Here is a 20,790-nt window from a genome sequence, read left to right on the forward strand (position 1 = left end):
AAAAGCAGAGACATTACTTTGCCAACAAAGGTCCATCTAGTCAAGGCTATGGTTTTTCCAGTGGTCATGTGTGGATGTGAGAGTTGGACTGTGAAGAAAGCTGAGTGCCGAAGAATTGATGCTTTTGAACTGTGGTGTTGGAGAAGACTCTTGAGAGTCCCTTGGACTGCAAGGAGGTCCAACCAGTCCATCCTAAAGGAGATCAGTCCTGGGTGTTCATTGGAACAACTGATGTTGAAGCTGAAACTCCAATACTTTGGCCACCTCATGCAAAGAGTTGACTCATTGGAAAAGACTCTGATGCTGGGAGGGATTGGGGTAGGAGGAGAAGGGGACGATAGAAGATGAGATGGCTGGATGGCATCACCAACTCGATGGACATGAGTTTGGGTAAACTCCGGGAATTTGGTGATGACAGGGAGGTCTGGCGTGCTGCAATTCATGGGGTCGAAAAGAGTTGGACTCGACTGAGCGACTGAATTAAACTGAAAGTTGTGATAACTCCCATAAGAGGCAGCTTGGAGAAAGGACAGAACAAGAGAAAACGAGAGCTGCTGGGGCTCAGTCAGGACAAGGCCAGCTGCCCACCAGGGACCAGTAGCAGCATGGACCTTGTGTGCAAGAGCTGGCCCCCAGGCTAAGGGGTTGCCTAGGCTGCTGGGAAGGATCTTGTGCCTTCAGCCATGAAGGAAAGAAAAGTCAAACCACCCTGGATGTGCCTGGCACCAAAGGGCCAGCCTACCAGTTATAGGGGGGCTGACAGAGAAGGCCTAGCTCAAGCCCAAGGGTGGCAAAGGCCAGCAGAAGAGATCCTCACTGAGAGATCGTCTCCACCTCTGTGGAGAGACCTCCAGGTCAGAAGAAGGAAACAGGAAGTGACCAGAGAGACAGAACTGAAAGGGACAGAACTGAAAGTTAGAGCTCCACCCTAAAACAAAACCTCGAAAGCAGGATCCATGAGAAATTCTGTGGCTGCCTTCAGACCACCGGGCTTACCAAGGAGCGGCAATCAGGACAGAGGTGGAAAGAACTAGCCATATTTAATCAGAGAAGAGAGATCAAGCTCCAGGCTCCACAGGCACACCTCTCAGCACTCTGCAGCCCCATGGTGCCGACCCCACCCAGCCTCCACCCCTTGTCTTACCCATTGCATCTCCAGACTTACATGCACCACCACCCACATGGGGTCCTATAAGCTTCTTCAGGGAAGAACCAGCAGCCCAGTATCTCACACAGTGCTCTGCTGGGCACACAGAAAGTCCAAACCAATGGTTTTTCAGGTTTGTTAATGATAACTAAACCTCCCAACTCAAAATTAAAAAACCTGAAAACTCCTCAAAATTGAACAAAAGTACTGTCCTTGATTGTTCTAGGTACTTACAGAAAGCAAAGCTAGAAAAATCAAAAATTATTAAAAACCTATTTAGGGTTCAAAGTTAAGAAAATGTTTCTAATATGCAGATGTGTCTGACAATGGAATTGGCTGCCCGAGGAGGTGATGAACTCCCCACTGGAAGTAGCCAAGCAAAGATTAAAAGACTATACATACACTAAGAGGCTGCAGAAGAGATTCCTTAGGTAATCTCTAAGGTCCTGTCCAACCCAAGATCCCACAATTGTACAGGAGAACAATTACAGACATATCTGGTAAATCATGGAGCCACAGAATTGGCCACTACATTTTAAACTTGAAAGAAACACATTTACAACAAATAAAAGCATGACTTCATGCTTTTAACAAGCTGGCAGACCTCATTACTCTGAGTTGAAAATAGATCCAAGAAGGGCTTATTTGAATGAATAAACCTTCCACCCAAGGCAGGTTATCAAAGGCAGCAAGAGATGCGTGAGAACTGTCCTCCCTATAAAGTCTGGCATCACGACTGGCAAGTGTGCCCACCCCAAGAACATCACCACACCACACTGCCAGGGGCAGCACACAGAACTGGACAGACTACCAATTCTATCTAGTGCTTGCCACAGAGAAATGTCCCTAAAACCACTGCAGAAAGATGGCCTTAGATCACCCGGATGATGCCTGCCAGGTGAGGAGTGTGGGAGTCACGGTCATGGGAATGTCCAGGCTCCACTGACCACACACTGCTCCCCCACCCCCAACAGGGCACGGGATAAGACCACAGAGAGAGCTTTCATCCATGGAGCGTCACTCACAGCCTCGACAGAGCCTGGTTATTCTGGAACAGCAGCTCTGGTAACGTGTGCAACAGGTTCCGGTTGAGTCGTCTAAAAAAAGAGAAGAGAGGAGAGGTTGGAAGTGGCCAAGCTGTCCAGGAAACCCAAACGACTTTTCAAGAAGCACAGGATTCAGAGTCAGAGGGCCCAGCGTTCAAATCCTAATGTGTCACTGTGTAACCCCAGGGAGTCACCTTCTCTGAGCCTCAGTTTCTTCATCTGTAAAGTGGGAAATCCACCATCCAACATTGGGGAGGATAAGAATAGAACATCTGAAAGCCCCTCAGTGGAGGACCTGACATGTCCTGTGCAGTCAGTAAAAAGAGCATCTTTCCTTCCATTATTCCATCCATGCCCATCATTATCTTCACTTTAGATTTCTAAGTCCCTGTATCAGGGACTGATTCAAATGTTATCTGTTTGTGAACTGGATACCTGACTACTCTTGAAATGTGAGATATACCCTAATGGGATAGGACTGACCACAGGGTTCTGATTCTTTATTGCTTTCATTCACATTTGGCCCAAGGATGATTCAACAGTTTTATTGCTTTAGGTATTTTTTTCAAATTGAAAATATCATTATAGATTTTTAAATTATTTATGAAAATGCATGCTTAATATTTTTGTAAAGCCTCAAATAGTAGAAGAGAAAGCATTAAGCCACCTGAATTTTTCTTACTCAACAATTTGCAGATGTCTTTCCATGCCAGACAGGCTTCCCTGGTGGCTCAGACTGTAAAGAATCTGCCTGCACAAGAATATACAATGGAGAAAAGACAACTCTTTAACAAGTGGTACTGGGAAAATTGGTCAACCACTTGTAAAAGAATGAAACTAGAACACTTTCTAACACCATACACAAAAATAAACTCAAAATGGATTAAAGATCTAAATGTAAGATCAGAAACTATAAAACTCCTAGAGGAAAACATAGGCAAAACACTCTCTGACATAAATCACAGCAGGATCCTCTATGACCCACCTTCTAGAGTAATGGAAATAAGAAAAAAAAAAAAATATGGGACCTAATTAAATTTAAAAGCTTTGGCACAACGAAGGAAACTATAAGCAAGGTGAAAAGACAGCCTTCAGAATGGGAGAAAATAATAGCAAATGAAGCAACTGACAAAGAATTAACCTCAAAAATATACAAGCAACTCCTGCAGCTCAATTCCAGAAAACTAAACGACCCAATCAAAAAATGGGCCAAAGAACTAAACAGACATTTCTCCAAAGAAGACATACAGATGGCTAACAAACATATGAAAAGATACTCAACATCACTCATTATCAGAAAAACGCAAATCAAAACCACAATGAGGTACCATTTCATGCCAGTCAGAATGGCTGGTATCCAAAAGTCTACAAGCAATAAATGCTGGAGAGGGTGTGGAGAAAAGGGAACCCTCTTACACTGTTGGTGGGAATGCAAACTAGTACAGCCACTATGGAGAACAGTGTGGAGATTCCTTAAAAAACTGGAAATAGAACTGCCATCAATCCCACTCCTGGGCGTACACACTGAGGAAACCAGAATTGAAAGAGACACGCGTACCCCAATGTTCATCACAGCACTGTTTATAATATCCAGGACATGAAAGCAACCTAGATATCCATCGGCAAACAAATGGATAAGAAATCTGTGGTACATATATACAATGGAGTATTACTCAGCCATTAAAAAGAATGCATTTGAATCAGTTCTAATGAAGTGGATGAAACTGAAGCCTATTATACAGAGTGAAGTAAGTCAGAAAGAAAAACACCAATACAGTATATTAATGCATATATATGGAATTTAGAAAGATGGTAACGATGACCCTATATGAGAGACAGCAAAAGAGACACAGACGTATAGAACAGTCTTTTGGACTCTGTGGGAGAAGGCAAGGGTGGGATGATTTGAGAGAATAGGATTGAAACATGTTTATTATCATATGTGAAAAAGATCACCAGTCCAGGTTCAATACATGAGACAGGGTGCTCAGGGCTGGTGCACTGGGATGACCCTGAGGGATAGGATAGGGAGGGAGGTGGAAGGGGGGGTTCAGGATGGGGAACACATATAAACCCATGGCTGATTCATGTCAATGTATGGCAAAAACCACTACAGTATTGTAAAGTAATTAGTCTCCAATTAAAATAAATTAATTAATTTAAAAAAAAAAAGAATCTGCCTGCAAAACAGGAGACCCGGGTTCGATTCCTTGGTCAGGAAGATCCCTTGGAGAATGAAGTAGCTACCCACTCAAGTATTCCTGGAGAACTCCATGGACAGAGGAGCCTGGCTGGCTATAGTCCATGGGGTCGCAAAGAGACGAGTTAGACACAACTGAGTGACTAACACTTTCACACTTTCGCTTTCTTTTCCATGCCAGACAATAGAGAATGACAAATCTATTTTTAATTATGTTACTTTTAGTATGTCCATCGTTTCTAATTCTTCTATAGCTGGAAGATTATTTAGTACTATAGACATAGGCAGGAGTAAGAAGTTTGGTTCTGGAATGTGGCCTTACAGACAATGCAGAAAAAATTCAGACTTGTCTGAGGAAGGCAGTGAAGTTTAACCTGACTCATCTTGACACCTTCGGTAACCAATTCTCTGACACTGGAGTGCAGGATTCCTGCCCAACAGCAGGGCCTGTGGGAGGTGGGGGGAATGACACTTACAAAGTACAAAACCTTGGCACTCACACCATGTCTGTGGACCACCTTGCAGGAGCATCACCTAGGAAGCTGGTGAGAGAGGCGTGTCCCAGGCTACCCCAGACCTGTTGATTCGGGCTCTGCATCTCAACCAGATCCCCAAGGGCTCTGAGTGCACATCAAGTCTGAGAAGCACTGCAGTCTACTGTGTGTGGGTGCTCAGTCATGTCTGACTCTTCAACCCCACGGACTGTAGCCCACCAGGGTCCTCTGTCCATGGGATTTTCCAGGCAAGAATACTGGAATGGGTTGACATTCCCTCTTCCAGGGGATCTTCCTGACCCAGGGATCAAACCAGAGTCTCTTGCATCTCCTGCATTGGCAGGTCGATTCTTTAGCACTGAGCCACCAGGGAGCCCCTAGTCTACCATATATTTTGAATTTCCCACAACCATCTCCTTTAACAGCTCTAGAGGATGATAAAGTAACTGGGCAAAAGCTTTCTTCTGCTGGGAGGGAGGAGGAAATATAATTTGACGAGCTGAGTCTCGTTGGTCTGTGGTTACCTCCTAGGAGGTCACCTTTCATCTGACATGTGAGAAAGGTACCATTTTCCAACACAGGACAGTTAGAGTTACAATCTTAGACCAGCTGGAAGAAGTTTACTTTAAAGGTCAGGCTCCTCGGGAAACACATCATTGCCTTGGGGGGAATAAAGGACCACCAATGTAATCCTTAAAGCAACAGGAGTAGATACCAGATCGCTCCAATTTCCTTAAGCTCATCCAATAAATTAATCCTATATTTACACTGCATGGTAATCACTGGGTTTTGTTTTGTTTTCCCCTAAGACTTTCTCACTTCCCTGGCTTCAGTTTCTGAAAAACACTTAAAAGGAAAAGACATTCAACTGCTAAAGTGGAAAATCAAAGGACACCAAAGGAGAGACCCAGCATGTGGAGTGACCTGCAGAAAGCTAAGAAAAATGGCAGGGGTAGTAAGGCCCCGACTGGCCTCATTCGTGCCTGGCACTGGGATAAATGCACTGTAGGCAGTACCTCAGCATCGGAGGGGAGGCAGAAGGGAAAGCTGACTTTCTCTCTTTCGAGTACAAAGCATGCACATAACCTCCCATCTCCTCCCCGAAATGACCCCGGAGAAAGTTTGACCATCGTCATCTCACCACGTGGCTGGGCTCTCAGGTTCTGAAGATATGTTTGTAGGCCTGGCTGAGCTGTCTCTTTGATAGCTGAGGGGAGTGGGATGTGAATGACTCCCCCAAGTCACCACCGAGTGGGAGAAGTTTCCGTGGCTCCCACTCCACATTACACGTGCTCCTCCCCCTCAGCCCACTCGGAGTGACTGAGTGCTCTGCCCCCTTCAACATCAAACAACCAAGCCCAGTGACCCACCATCCTCACGGCCGGCAGTACCACCTGCGTCTGCTTCTGGGCTCAAGTCTGTAACTACTTAAAAGAACCAATCATGTCTGTTCCCAAACCTGCTTATGCCAGAGATACTTATAATTATATATATGAATAATGATTACATTGATGAATGAAACACTAGTGTGAAAAGAGAGTCATCTCTAGAAAAGCTGGTTGGCTGCCTTGGAAAGAATCACTATAACGAAAGATGCTAATTAAAGAGTTGTTGGGTAAAAGACTGGGGGGTGGCAGGGGGAGGTCATAAAAGAAATGCACAATTTCCCAGCCAGATTGCTTCCAAGGGCCCTCTAAAAATCTCACTCTGCCTTAAAGAACCTAAAAAGTAAGACATTGGCAAAAATTGAAAGAAAGAAAAAAAACACGGAGCCAGGTCAGCAAATGCACATAAGTTTTCACATCAAATGGATAGTTTCTATGACTCCCTACTTTATCCAGCTTTTATGATTAACTGATCCATCACTGGTCTCCAACAAGTCAGAGGAGAGGGTGTGGGCCATCCACAGCCGGCACTGGACTCCCCGGGGACAGAGCTGTCACATACCACAGGAACAGTCTGCCATGCAGCTGCTGGTGACTCACCCAGGAAAAAAGAATAGGAAAAGGAGAGAAGGGACAAAAGTCTCCAGCTACATGTCATGACTCAAAAAAGAGGATCCCGCCCACGCTTGGGTGTCAGCAGCAGGTGTGGCGAGGGCCACCAGTCCTGGCTACATTCCTGCCCACCTCTTCTCTTCCCGCAGGCCATGGCAGCCCCGGAGCCAGAGCTGAAATGCGTAAGGACCAAATCACCCCACAGAGAGGTCGTGAGCATGTCTTTTGCTCTGAGCCTTGGAAAGAAAATAAACAAGGGACGAAATATCTGTTGTAGCTCTGGGTTCCTTATGGCTCAGTTTTAGACCCGGATAAGAAAAAGTTCAGCTTGGTTTTTCTCCAGGCTACAGGAAAGCAATGAGACAATCATCTTCTTTCCATTTACTTAATACCTAATTTTCTTTGAAGTAAAAGAGGAAAGTGAGGTGTTAGATTACAGCCATTAAGCGCTCAGGCTTTGGCGGCAAAATGATCTGGATTCTAATCCCCTCTTCTGCATTTAATCACTTAATAATCATTTAATAAGGCAAGTGCCTTAACTTTTGTGCACCTCCGCTTCTCATCTGAATGACACCGCTGACCACAGTGTTGTTTTAAGGATTAAATGAAATATTGGAGGACAAAGTATTTATCTTGGTGCCTGGCATAGAGTAAGGCAATCGATAAAAGCTATAATTATCATCATAAACTCACTGGGGGGAAAAATCCACAAAAAAAGAAAGCACAAAGAATAAAATTAAAGTTAGCTGTTATTCCACCACTCAAAGTAATGAGAGCTAACAATCTCAATTGTTTTCTTCCTCTTGTATTCTGCAGACATACAAGTTGATTTCATTTAAACAAAAGTCACTTCCTCCCTTTCCCACTTAACATTATATTAAGTGTGGACACATTCCTATGGCCTTAACAGTTCTTCAAAAATGTGGTTTTATACCTTACATCTCCACCAGAATGGCTGTTTCCAACTTTTATTATATTTAACTAATGTGCAGTGAATACCCTGATATACATATTTTCAGTTCTGTTTCTGATTATTTCCTTAAAATAAAATGGACTTTCTGATTCAAAAGGCATGAACTCTTGACACCTGCAGCCAAACCAAAGCAGAAAAACGAGGCCAGTGGCCAACCCCACCTCACCCATACCACATTCCTTTTTTTTCTCATTATTGCCAATCTGAAATGCAAAAATTGATCAAGAACTATTTTCAAACTCAAAAGTCCCCAAAGGAACAAAGGATGCAAATCAGAGAATACCACCTTCAATTCTGTGCTGTAGCCCCAAGCACCCCAGACACTGCTCCTGGGACATCCCTGCAGTTGATCCCTTGGGCACCAGTGCTTCCTTTAAAGCCACACAAATCAATGACTGGTTACGTCTTGGGTATAAGATTATAGGGAGGAATTTCGCTTCCTCTGCACTGTGTGGATTTTTTGCCATAATGTATTTTCAGGGAAAAACAGCAGAGATCGCTGTGCTTAGAATGTGGGGTGGGGACCTCTCCAGCTTGTCTTTGCCATCATCTCATGATGACGCTGCAACCCCTTCCACGCTGCCGCTGCCCCTAGCCCCCTGCAGGCAGGAAGCAGGCTGGGTGTGCAGCAGTGGCTCCTCCCAGAAGGCTCAACTTGCTTCAGTCCCCTCTGCCAGCCCCCACCGCCTTCCTGAGCCAGCACCCATGGATACTCACAGCCGCTCCAGCTCCTTCATGTCATCAAAAGCCCCCCGTTCCACCACTCCAATCTGGTTCTCCATCAGCTGCCTGGGGAAGCAAAGAGACAAGGACAGCTCCAGGATAGTGGACAAGGACTCCTAGAAACAGCTGGCACGAGGGAGTGAAACAGGAGCAGTGCCCGAGACTACACACTCCCGAGCCCTGACCTGAGTTAACACTTCTTCCCAGCTTAGCAAATTTCCAACACTGGCTCCTCAGCACACTCAGCCCCGACAGCAATTTGTGCTTCCAGCCCTGACCAGTACTGACCCTCTGAAGCTGTTAGCATGGCAAAAGGCCATGGGGAACAGAGCATTAGGCCATTGCTCCAAAGGCAAGCTCGGGGAAGCCGGCGTCCAGACAGCAGGGGCTAGCTCTGCACTCCTGGTGCACACGCCCTTCTCCGGCCCAGAGGGCACACATCCATGGGGCAGAGCAGGGGAACCAATCAGTAGTGGGGGGAAGGGAGCTTGTGCCAACTGGGCACAGCCCACACATGCAACAAACACACTCTGCAGTTGGCAGACGACACCCCCTCTGCCAGCGCCCCCACTCTGCCTGGCCACATCTGCTGCCAACTGAACCACCTGGCTCGGGGGAACTCTGCCCCTCCTCACCGCCAACGCTCCCTGAAACCCAGAGCATCTGGCTGACAGGGCAGCATTTTTCACCAGCAGATCACTTGCTGCACAGTAATTTCTGAGCTCATTGAGTATGTCTTTCTCCCATGTTTTCCCCTCCTTCCCCTCAAGCAGGTGGCTTATGGGGAAAAATGCCCACAAGGGCCTCAGATGAGGTTTGGGGCAGGGCAGGGGGCAGAAACTGCTACTGAACTCTTATCTTCCTCTGCTTTGTGTCCAAACACCTGGGCTGTTGAGGAGGTTACGCTGGAGTCTGGGGATTGGGTGGGGGGGGTGGGGTAACACCAAGATGGAAAGGGGGCTTCCCCAGACTCAGAGGAGTTTCCTGGAACCTGGGAAGGGGTCAGAGTCAGGGGTTCTGGAGAATCAGAAACCCCTTCCACAGTGATGGACAGCTATGATCCCAGAGAGGATCAACCACAGGCTCATCAGCTCCTCCAAGGATCTTCCGAGCCACAAAGTCAATCGCTCTGAAAGAGCTAGGGCCCAGGACCCCTGAATTACCCAGGGAGTAAGGAATGAGGGACCCTAGGACAATAATGAATTTCCTTGCCAGCCAGGTGGGGTGTTGAAACTGGCTCAAAGTAGAAACTGAGTTGAAGTAGAGAAAATAGAGAACTGCAGTTCTTCCCTGCACACCTGAGTTTGTAGGCTGAGACATTCAGAGCAGGAGACATGAAGGGATCCACCCCTTCCCCTCACTCCTCATCCCTGCCCAGCCTGACAAGGCAGGTGCCATGGGTAACTCCTTTGCTGGCTGGTGGCCAAGCCCAACAAAGCCATACCTGCCACCTCCAATGTCTGCCACTGCCAGGCACCTGAAGGGGTAACCTCCGTCCTCAACTGCCCCCCATAACCTCCTCCTCAAATCAAGGGGTCTGTGGCCTCGCTGGGAAGTCTTTCTGGGGCACAAGTTCAAAAGAGCTGTGGAGACTGTTATAGACTGCATCAGGCTATTCTCCTCCCCAGAATTCATACACGAAAGTTCTTGGGATTCTGTTTAGAGGTAAGGCCTTCAGGTACAGAATTAAGGCTAAATGAGGTCTTAAGGGTGGGGCCCTAGTCTGACAGGACTGGTATCTTCATAAGAAGAGACACAGGGATATCCCTGTGCACACACATAGGAAAGGCCACTTGAGGACACAGCAAGAAGGTGGCCAGGAGCAGAGGCCTCCCCAAACCAACCCCGATGGCATCCTGGCCTTAGACTTCTAGCCCCCAGAACTGTGAGAAAATTAATTTTTGTTGTTTAACCACCCAGTCTGTGGCCTTTTGCTATGGCAGCTTGAGCAGACCTGGTCTTCCCTCACCCCAGCAGCCAGCCAATGGACAAGGCAGACCCATCTGCCCAGGCTCTGCCAGGCAGGGGCCACTGGTACCCGCTCCACACCCAGTTTTCTCAGTTATGTGTGAGGCAGTGGCCACTGTGGGTCAGGACTTAGCAGCACCTCGACCTACTGCTCACGTCACCCCAAGACTGACTACGCAGGGTAGGGGCCCCGCTGGCCTACAGCCCTAGGATCCACAGTCATGGCTCTACCATGAGACCACTACTGAGCGGGGAGGGCAGGAGGAAGGTTACAAGGGGCGGCATCTCATACTCACAGCACCCGCAGCTGCTTGAGTCCCGCGAAGTCGTTCTTGTGGATCCGAGTGATGTTGTTGCCATTGAGTTCCCTGGTGGAGGAGAGGAGAGAGGGAGATGGTGAGCTGCCCGTCGTGGGCCTCAGGCCGGCGCTTAGCTCCAGGCTCCTCTCCACGTGGCTCAGTCATCTCACCAATGAGACTGAGTGCTTCCAGCCAAGCTCCAGGACCCCAAGTCTATGTTGTCCTAGCAAGCTGGGGGCTCCCCTGGTGGTCTAGTGGCTAGGAGTCTGCATTTCCACTGCTGAGGGCATGGGTTCAATCCCTGGTCAGGGAACTAAGGTCCCTCATGCTGAGTAGTGCAGCCAAAAAATAAAAAATAAATAAAAAATTTTTAAAAATAAACTAAGACCTCTTTGCAGCAGATGTTCAACCAACAGGAACACTTAGGGGCCAGGCTCACTACTGGGAGTGCTCCAGAACACCAAATCATGGCTTTTGCCTTGAAATAGCTCAGTCTCATTGAAAAGACAAGACATTCACACAGGAAAGAACTTGGAAATTAGTTAGAGAGGCTCTTCAGGCAGAATCACCACTGAGCCTCAGTTTCCTCATCTGTAAACCGGGGATAATAACTGTTTATCTCACAGGATTAAAATAAGGCATAAACAAGTAAAAAGCGTGGCCCACACGTGGAAAGCGCCCCTTTGGGGGTACCACTGCCATCACCTGGCCGCCCTGGCTCCCATGAGTCATCCATAGTCAGAGCGGGAGACAGCAGAGGGGGCCGTGACACTAAAGGAGCTGAGAAAGTGGGACTCAAGCTGAGGCCCCAAAGACAAGGCAGAGCCACCGCAAGAGAGATGGAGCGAACGTTCCAGGGAAGGAGAAAATCCGGAACGTGTGGCTATCAGGGGAGGAGACGCTGAAGGTTGGGAGCCATGGGAAGCAGGATTGGGGGAAGGTGGGTTCTGATTGAAGCGGGCCTGAGAAAGCAAGCAGAGGACAGACAGGGAGCCAGCGTGACTCCGGACAGGAGCTGCTTGAGACCAGTCCTGCAGAGGGGACAGGAGGACAAGGCCCAGGCAGGGAGCCCCGATCCCACGACTTCAGTGGCTCCTCCCCTCATGCCGTCCTGGCCTCCAGCTCTTCCTCCCTCCCAAGGCCATGCTCCTCCCTCGGCCCTCCCAGTCACGCCCGGGGCACCCTGGACATGGACCCCACCCCAGAGGCCGACTGGCCTCACCTCCTTCCCCCTTTCACCCAGCCTCCCAGGAAAGCTCACTCAGCCTCTGCAGGCCATTCCTCTTCATGGGAACCCGGTCCAGCCTGGGAAAGGGAGGCCACTCCAGGGATCAGGCACTCCACTCCTAAGAGAGTTTGTCCATGGAGCCACACACAGTGGACTCTCACTCAGGCCCAGCTCCAAACCCAGCTGTCACCTTCACACCTGACCTGTCTTCCTGTGCAGCCCCGTGCTCCCAGTCACACGGCCTCCTCCTCTTTCTCACCATCATCATGGTCCACAACACACTTAACAACAACCCAACAGCACCCACCCCAAACACGCAAACACACACACACACACACACACACACACACACACACACACAGTTCCCTGCAGCCCAGTCTCCTCATTTACCAACTTTGGTCAAAGGTTCCAGCTGTAGCCACTGTCCCAAGCCAAGTCCAAGCTACTTTGAAAAACACCAAGTTCCCTTTCCTAAAAGTGTTTTGGAAGTGTGATGTTCTAGAGTTGCTTCCACCAAAAACAAGGTGATATTGGTTTCCACACACTCTAGGAGCTGGGCTTTGTGTGCACCCTCACAAGACGCTGAAAGGCAGTTACTGTGTCTTACAGATGAGAAGAGAGTCTCAGGTGCAGCACCTTCACGAGGTCACATCCGGTGATGAAAGAGCAGGGATCCCAACCCGTGGTCATCGGATCCTGGAGCCCAGCCTTCTTCCTCCCACCAGGCCAGGGTCTCTCCCCAGGTTGACAAGCTGGTAATTCATTCAACCCATCACTGTCTCTGCCCTTCCCCTGAGCCTGGCTCCTGATCCTTCAGAGCAGCTGGAAAAACTTGTTCCCTGCTCCTTACCTCTTTTCTAACAGGATCTCTCTAAGGGGCTTGAGGCCTGTCCAAGGTAACAGAGCCCTTCCTGCTGTAAATGCTAGGGATGCCTTCTCCACTCAAGACAGGTTCTTTTGAAAGTAAAGGACTCTTTTTGTTGAACTAAACACTCTCCCCTGAAACAGCCACCTCTGAGCCTCTCTTTGCTGCTCCTTCTGTAACATGACCCTGCTTCAAACAATGAGAATGTCTTCTTGAAGTCCTGAAACCTGGTCCCCTCCTTTGGGCTGTCCTGTTGAAACTTTCATCCCTGAACCCCAAACCTCAAGGTTGTTGATTATAAAGTTACGTTAGCGTTGATTATAAGCACAAAAATATGAAATTTAAGTGGAGGGCGACAGAGCAGCACTTCGTTAAGTTTCAGTGCCTCTGTGAAACTGAATGCCATGCAGCCATTGAAAATGGTAGAGATTCCTTTGTGTTGACCAGGGAAGACTCCTTGATGCAGCACTTGGGAAAAGGGTTTCAATACAGCTTGCATGCCCTGAGCCCCCTTATGTAAAAACTCACAGGCTATAAGTAGAGGTCGATGCACAGAATGAGTTTGCTGGGGGTGATTTGCCACATTTCTTTTTTCTATTTTGTTTGAATTTTTAAGAGATCTATATTTTTTTAAGCCAACAAAATAGGCAAGTTATGGCACTGAAAAATAAGAGCAATATGTGTACTTTATTGAATTTTTCCAATTTCCTGAAGAATAAAGAAAAAATTCAAATCATACATAAGCTCATCACCCAGAAAGAACCCCCTGTTAATATTCTGGAATATTTTCTCTCAAGCCTTTGGATACAAGTTTTATATTGTGGAGATAATTTGACAAATATTTTTTGAAGACTTGCTATTCGCAAAGCATTTTGCAAGGTTCTAAAGATACAACAGTGAGACGTAAATGGTATACACATCTTCTACAATGTCATCCCCTGCTCAATCTTCACTTATGATTTTGATCGAAATGAAGGATCCCCTTCATTGGATATATCAAGTAAAGGGGCATGCCCTGATTCCTTGTTACTGGAACACATGGACTGTTTTGATATTGTTCAATAATAAATGATACCACATAAAGTTCAGTGGGCATTTGGGAGGAATATGTTCCTGGAAACGGAATTACTCAGCCAAAGGTCATGAGAAATCTGTTGAATTTTACAATCATTCACTCATTCCTTCTCATGGCAACCATGGTTCATCAAGCAATTGACTACAATAATTATTCAATTCACAGACAGCAAAATGAAGCAAAGACAGATGTTAAGACGTGTCTGAACAAGGCAGAACCCAAATGGAGCTTAGAATCCCTGAGGATGGAACTCCCATATGCAGGCAGACTGTGGAGGAGGGTCGAAGGGGACTGGTGATGATGCTCTTATTTATCTGCCTCTCTCCTCGCCTTTGCCACCAGGCTCCACTGAGCAGACTCTGGGGTGCGTTCCTCAGCCATCAATGGACTCCAACCTCTCCTCCTCACTTCCTGCACCCCTTCTCCACTCCAGAAAAGACCTGGGACAGGCAGACAGAGGAGGACAATGGTGCAGACAGCAGAGCAAACGCAGCCCTTCTCTCTGGAGGTCCTGCTGGCGGCTTCCAGGCAAGAATGTCGACAGAGGTCCGCCCACCCGCTCCTGGCCTCCCCCATCAGCCTTGCTCTCTAACCCAGAGTTAAACCGAGAGCCTCTTCTCAAGGGAGAGCCCTCAAGAAGACAGCCTGTGAGGCAGGCGCAGCTCTCATTGGGCTCCAGGTCCCGGGCTGCAGCTTAAGAAGTTATAACGGCCACTTAGCCTGACAGAATGGCCTCCACTGTCCCCATTCTCTCCCCACAACCAGGCGGCCCACCAGGATCGAGTTTTCAACCTGGCAAGGCCACTTCCCCTGGAACCCTCTGCACAGGCTGCTGGAATGAGGCAAGGAGGTCATTTTTCGCCAGTGCCTGATTCCTATAACAGGTGGTCTTGAGTGTTGCCATGGAGACCCCTCCCCGGCAAGCCGCCTGGGAAAAAACGGAGTAACTACTGTGACCTTCAGACCTTTGCATCCAGAGTAGCCAAATGGGGTGGGCCCTCTCTGAGGGCAATTCCCAGCCTCGCTTCTCAGGAAGAAGTTAGGACGCAGAGCTACCCTGGGCTCCCCAAGGTTCCTGCCACCAGAGCCCACATCCAGCACTTCTCTCTACTGGGCACCTCTGTGTGCAGGCTCTGAGCCACCTCTAAGCATACTTCATTTCATCTCACCACACAGAGTAGCCTACGAGATGAATCATGTTGATAAGGAAACTGAGGCAGAAATTGGTGACGAAATTTCCCCCGTGCCACGCAACTCATAAGCAGTGGGGTTGGGACCAAACCACACCCAGGCCACTGCACGTCCAGCTCTTTCCCCTTTATCACAAGGTCTTGCGTTGCTGGATTTTGTGTATCCCACCCCTCACCTTGAGCAACCGTGCCTTGGACAGAGCTGAGAACAGCTTAGATAGGACATCCTGGAGCCCTGTGATAAGGCCATGGGCTCTACCCAAGCCACACTGTCAGGTGGCTAAGAGCTCGGGCTTCAAAGCCAGATTATCCAGCTTCAAATTCCTGCTCTACCATCTCTAGCTGTGTGACCCTGGGCACAAAGTTCAACTTCTCTGTGCCTCAGGTTCCCCATTTGTAAAATGAAGACAATGATAACACCCACCTCTTAGAGATGTGGTGAGGTTTAAATGAATGACTTGACTACGTCTAAAGCACCAAGAGCAGTGCCTGGCAAACATAAATGCTCTCTACATCAATATTGCCTGATGTGATTACTCTTACTATGACTGTTGGTGCTGTTTTGTTTCCCACAAGGACCATAGCCCCACTAGAAGGCTGGTGCTGGCCTAGCTGGACCACGCTGAGCAGGGAAGAGCCAGCTGCTCCTGCCCTGCAGACCCTCAGATGCTGCAGATGCCGAGACGGTCTTCCCTCTTCCAAAAGTTGAGTCTGCATCCATCCTCCTCCCCGATCCTTCTCACCAGGAGGAAAGACACTCCAGTGGCAAATGGCCCTGATTCCCATCTGTTCCTGTGTGGTCTCAACCTGAAAGGAAAACCTCGGTGGTAAAAGATTTTGGAGAAAATCCTCTAAAGCAAAATTACCAAGGAAAAAACAAAAACACACCAGGATTTCTTGAATCCTCTCAGGAAACAAGAATCTGATCCCCAGCGTCTGGGTGTTTGTGATAAACCAAAAGAAACCCTTGGATTTCCTAAAGCTGCAAGAGTAAACACCCTGGGCCCCTGTTGGGGTATTCTGGGGGCTCCTCGAACTTCACAAGCATTTCTCACGGCGCCGGGGATGGGGGGGTGGAGGTGAGGACCGCCACTCCTGGCGCTGGTTACCCCATCAAGGGCCAAAATCTACAGTGGTGATGAGGAGGCTCAGCGCCCTCTAAGTTCCCTTCCTGCCAGGTCTCCAAAAACTGAACACACACACTCTGTGAATGAGACAAGCCTCGAGGCTGGGGGACTGTATTCCTTAGTTACTTTGAAATCCTACCCTGGCCAAATCCATAGCCCTGAGTGTCTGTATAGTCAAATGGGAGAACCCAGGGAAGGAAGAACTTCCCTGCCCAGCTGCTGCCCCCACAGCAGCGGAGGGGCCCCCCACCCCCACCTGCGGGTGGATGGGCTGCAAGGAGCGCCCAGGGTCACACAAGCAGGCTCCCCTCATTCCCTCTGGCTCCCTTCCAATCTGTTCTCCAGGCCACAGCCAGAGTGACCTTTTCAAGATGCAAATCTGATCATGTCACTCCCCACTTAAGCCCTTCAATGAACCCCCATTGCTCTTGGAATCAAGACAAAATCTCCTTAACATGGACTTCAAACTCCCATGTGGCTGCCCCCATGTTCCGTATTCCGATTGGTGCCCTTGGATGGCAGGGCCTTTGAATTTGCCATTCCCTCTGCCTACACACTCCCTCCTTCCTCATTGACTAACTAAATCCTCCCAATTGGTCCAGGCTCCCCACACATGCCCACAGGGCACTCCCTCTGCTCTGCAGCCCCCATCAGGGGCAATTTTACATGGATCTGGGGGGTTCCTTGACTGATGTCTCTACCCCCCTGCCATGAGGGTATAAGCTCCCTGAGGACACAGGAGGTCAGTTTTTCCTCCTTATTGTATCTCCAGGGCCTAACACAGTACATGCACCCAATACCTGAGAGATGTCTCAGTAAGTATTTCTTGAATCCAAGAATAAATTTGCATTAAAACTGACATATTCCAAATAGCATTGGGTTGGGTGGGTTTTCCACGTTTCTCAACTCCTTGACTCAAAAAAAAAGAAAAAGAAAACTGACACTAATTATGAAATACTCTCCCCAAATGGGCATCCACCAAGGAAAGCTTTACACACAGAGAACACTGCTGTTTCACCAACAACCATTCCATAGCCCACAGGTTAAAAGGCTGATTTTTCCTCAGTCCACTTGTTAGAAACATACCAGCCCCCTGGCTTCAGCCGCCCTGCTCCTCCACTTTCAACAACCAGCTCTTCTGTCTCAGGGCCTTTGCTCTCCTTCTCCCCACCAACACCCACAGCTAGCTCAGCCCTCATGTCCTACAGGCCTCAACTCAAATGTCAAAGACACTCACTTAGCTCCTCCTCCAGATCTAGACGTGTGTTTAATACGAGGTCTTTTGGTAACGGCCAGCCTCCCCTGACAGGCTATGAGAGGCAGAGGCCACATCTGTAAGCCGTCACCTGTGAGGGTGCCTGGCACACAGTAGGTGTTCACTAAGTAGAAGCCGGAAGAACAATCCTGCCCAAGGAGCCTGGCTGCTGCCCACACATCGCAGCTAAGCCCTGGCATGTACTCCCATCAGCTCCCAGCCTTCCCCATAGTCCTCAAGCCTCAGTGGATCATGACCCAGAGGCTCCTCCACCCCCTCAGTGGAGCCCACAGGCCTGGCGCTAACTCCAGGACTGAGGCCGCTCTCCACCATGTAACAAATCAAGAAACCCCAAAGATGAGAAGTCAGGGGCCCTGCACCGGAGCTGATCTGCTACACATCCTGGTCTGCCCAGACTCCTGGACTCCCATCTTGTTTCCTTGGCTTGAGGACTAGCGATATCTATGCTGTCACAAGCATGGGGCTCATTTAAGCCTCATAATAGCACCTGGCTGTGACATAAAGCATTTAAGTAACGGCTCAAGATCAGCCAGCTGGTAAGTAGGTTGAGAACATAAGACTTTGAACCCTAGAATGTCTGACTCCAGGGTCCGGGTTTTGGGGGTTTTTTTTTAAACTTTAATTGCTATAAAATACATATAACAAGATTTGTCATTTAACCATTTTTAAGTGCACAGTTCAGTAATGTTAAGTACATTTGCACTGTTGTACGACAGACCTCCAGAACTTTTTCATTCAGTGAAACTGAAACTGTACACCTGTTAAACACGAACTCCCTGCTCCTGACAACCACTTTTGTCTGAGAATTTGACTACTCTGGGTATCTCAGATAAGAAGACCTGGCTTATTTCACAATGTCCTCAGGGTTCATCCATGGCATAGCATATGTCAGAATTTCCTTCCTTTTTAAGGCTGAATAATATTCCATTGCATGTCTACAGGTTTTGTTTATCTATTCATCCATCAGTGGATACTTGGGTTGCTTCCACCCTATTGTGAATAATCCAGCTATGAACAAGGGTGTACAAATATCTTTGAGACCCTGCTCTCAATTCTTTTGGGTATATACCCAGACATGAACTTGCTGGATTGTATGGTAATTCTTTGTTTAACTTCTTAGGAATCATCATACTGTTATCCACAGCAATTGCCCTGTTTTACATTCCGAAAAACAACTCAAAAGGGCTCCAATTTCTCCACATCCTCGCTGCCACTTGTCATTTCCTGGTTTTTTATAGTAGCTGCCCTAATGGGTGGGAGGTGATCAGGGCTCAGCAACTAATCCCAACTCAATGGTGTATTCTGTTCTGAGGCCCAAAGTGCACCCCAGTCCCTTCATTATTGAGGTCCAATTTTCTTCTTGCCAATGCCATTCTCAGGTCTGTGGCCTGCCCCGAAACCACAACCCTAGAGCCAGGCCCCACTTCCAGCCACCAAGCCTCCATGTCCAGCACCTGCAAGCCCCCTCTCCACTCATTGCCCACCCCAGGCCCCTGAGAGGGTACCCACCAGCTAACTCCCTGACCCTGACCTTCACCTGCAACACCAACTGCCAGCATTCCCCAGCCCCTCAGCTGGACACCCCTCCCCATGCCAGCTTGCAACTTGGCTCCAGCCAGTAAACACGTGCAAGCAAAAATCAATCTTGGCCCCTTTACGCCCTAGGGCTGAGCCCTGACAGAGGTTTTGTAGGTGCTAAATGAATGTCTGATGAATGAATGAATAAAGCCAGGCTTTATCAAGATGAATTGTCAAATTTAAAAATTAAATACAGGATTTCCCTTATGGCACAGTGGATAAGAATCCGACGCCAGTGCAAGAGACACAGGTTCAAAGTCTGATCCAGAAAGATTCCACATGCAGTGGAATAACTAAGCCTGTGTGCCACAACCACTGAGCCCAAGAGCTGCAACAGCTGAAGCCCGTGGACCTAGAGCCAGTGCTCCGCAACAAGAGAAGCTCACACACCACAATGAAGAGGGATCCCCACTCGCCACAGCTAGAGAAAGCCTGCACCCAGCAATGAAGACCCAACACAACCAAAAAAATAAATAAGTTCAAAACAAAAACGAACACATCTCAGAGCCTCGAGTCTCAGAGCACCTCTTATCAGCTGGCTGTTTGACCGAGGACAGATGGCTCCACCTCTCTGAACCTTCACATCTACGAAGCTGTGGTTAAGTACAGCTGGCTTTTCTCCCCCTTTTCTTGGGGTTCCAACTCCACAAAATCAACCAACCACAGATCAAAAATATTCAAAAAAAAAATTACAGAAAGTTCCAAAAAGCAATGTTATTTACATTGTATTTACAATAGGGGCTTCCCTGGTGGCTCAGATGGTAAAACGTCTGCCTGCAATGCAGGAGACCCGGGTTCGATTCCTGGGTCGGGAAGATCCCCTGGAGAAGGAAATGGCAATCCCCTCTAGCACTCTTGCCTGGAAAATCCCATGGACGGAGGAACCTGATAGGCTACAGTTCATGGGGTCGCAAAGAGTTGGACACGACTGAGCGACTTCACTATATAGTATTTATCTCATATTAGGAATGATAAGTAATCTAGAGATGATTTAAACTACAGGAGAGGATGTGAATAGGTGATATGCAGATGGTATACCATTTTACACAAGGGACTTGAGTGTGGGGGATTTTGGTACCTTGGTGGTGGTGGGTGGGTGTATGTACTGGAACTAGTCCCTCGGGATACTGAGGGAAGATTGTAATGCCTTCCTCCGAGGACGACTATGAGGAGAAAGTGGACGCTGAGTAAAGCATCTGGGTCGGAGCCTCCGCACAAAATAAGGGCTGTGGATGGTGACCACCAACACCACCACAACTCCCTCCCTGATGCTCTCCACCTCTGCTCTTTGACCTGGCATAGGTCCATCCCGCCCCCTCGCCCCAGGGCTCGGCCTCCTTTCCACAGTCGCCTCCTGCTCCCTCTCCCTGCAACGGGACTCCCATCCACCAGCCTCTCTGCAAACATCTCTGAGCGGCTTCCCGCAGAGCTCCTGCGCTTGTTCTCTCCTCCTGCAGCCTGCCTCACCACCTACTCGCTCCCCACCATCTGCTTCCGCCTTCCACTTCTCCCGGGAAACCGTTCTGCCCATCTTTGCCAGTGACCCCCAGTCACAGCCCCAGAGCGTTCCTTGGCCCTCGTCCTCAGACAGACTGGCTGGTCTC

The 20,790-nt window shown here is 48.5% G+C and overlaps 1 protein-coding gene across 1 annotated transcript in view; it reads right to left on the minus strand.

The window, feature by feature from the left end:
• Nucleotides 1-20,790, minus strand: part of SLIT1 (slit homolog 1 (Drosophila)) — a 179,008-nt gene that overhangs the window by 143,000 nt on the left and 15,218 nt on the right. Inside the window, exons 4-6 of the mRNA XM_010833109.1 lie at nt 10,845-10,916; nt 8,575-8,646; nt 2,173-2,244 (exon numbers count right to left, since the gene is read on the minus strand). Of these exons, the coding sequence (XP_010831411.1) occupies nt 2,173-2,244; nt 8,575-8,646; nt 10,845-10,916 (216 nt within the window). The remainder of the gene's footprint in view (nt 1-2,172; nt 2,245-8,574; nt 8,647-10,844; nt 10,917-20,790) is intronic.

The sequence above is a fragment of the Bison bison genome, unplaced genomic scaffold (genome assembly GCF_000754665.1).
Source record: "Bison bison bison isolate TAMUID 2011002044 unplaced genomic scaffold, Bison_UMD1.0 scf7180017862979, whole genome shotgun sequence".
NCBI lineage: Eukaryota > Metazoa > Chordata > Mammalia > Artiodactyla > Bovidae > Bison > Bison bison.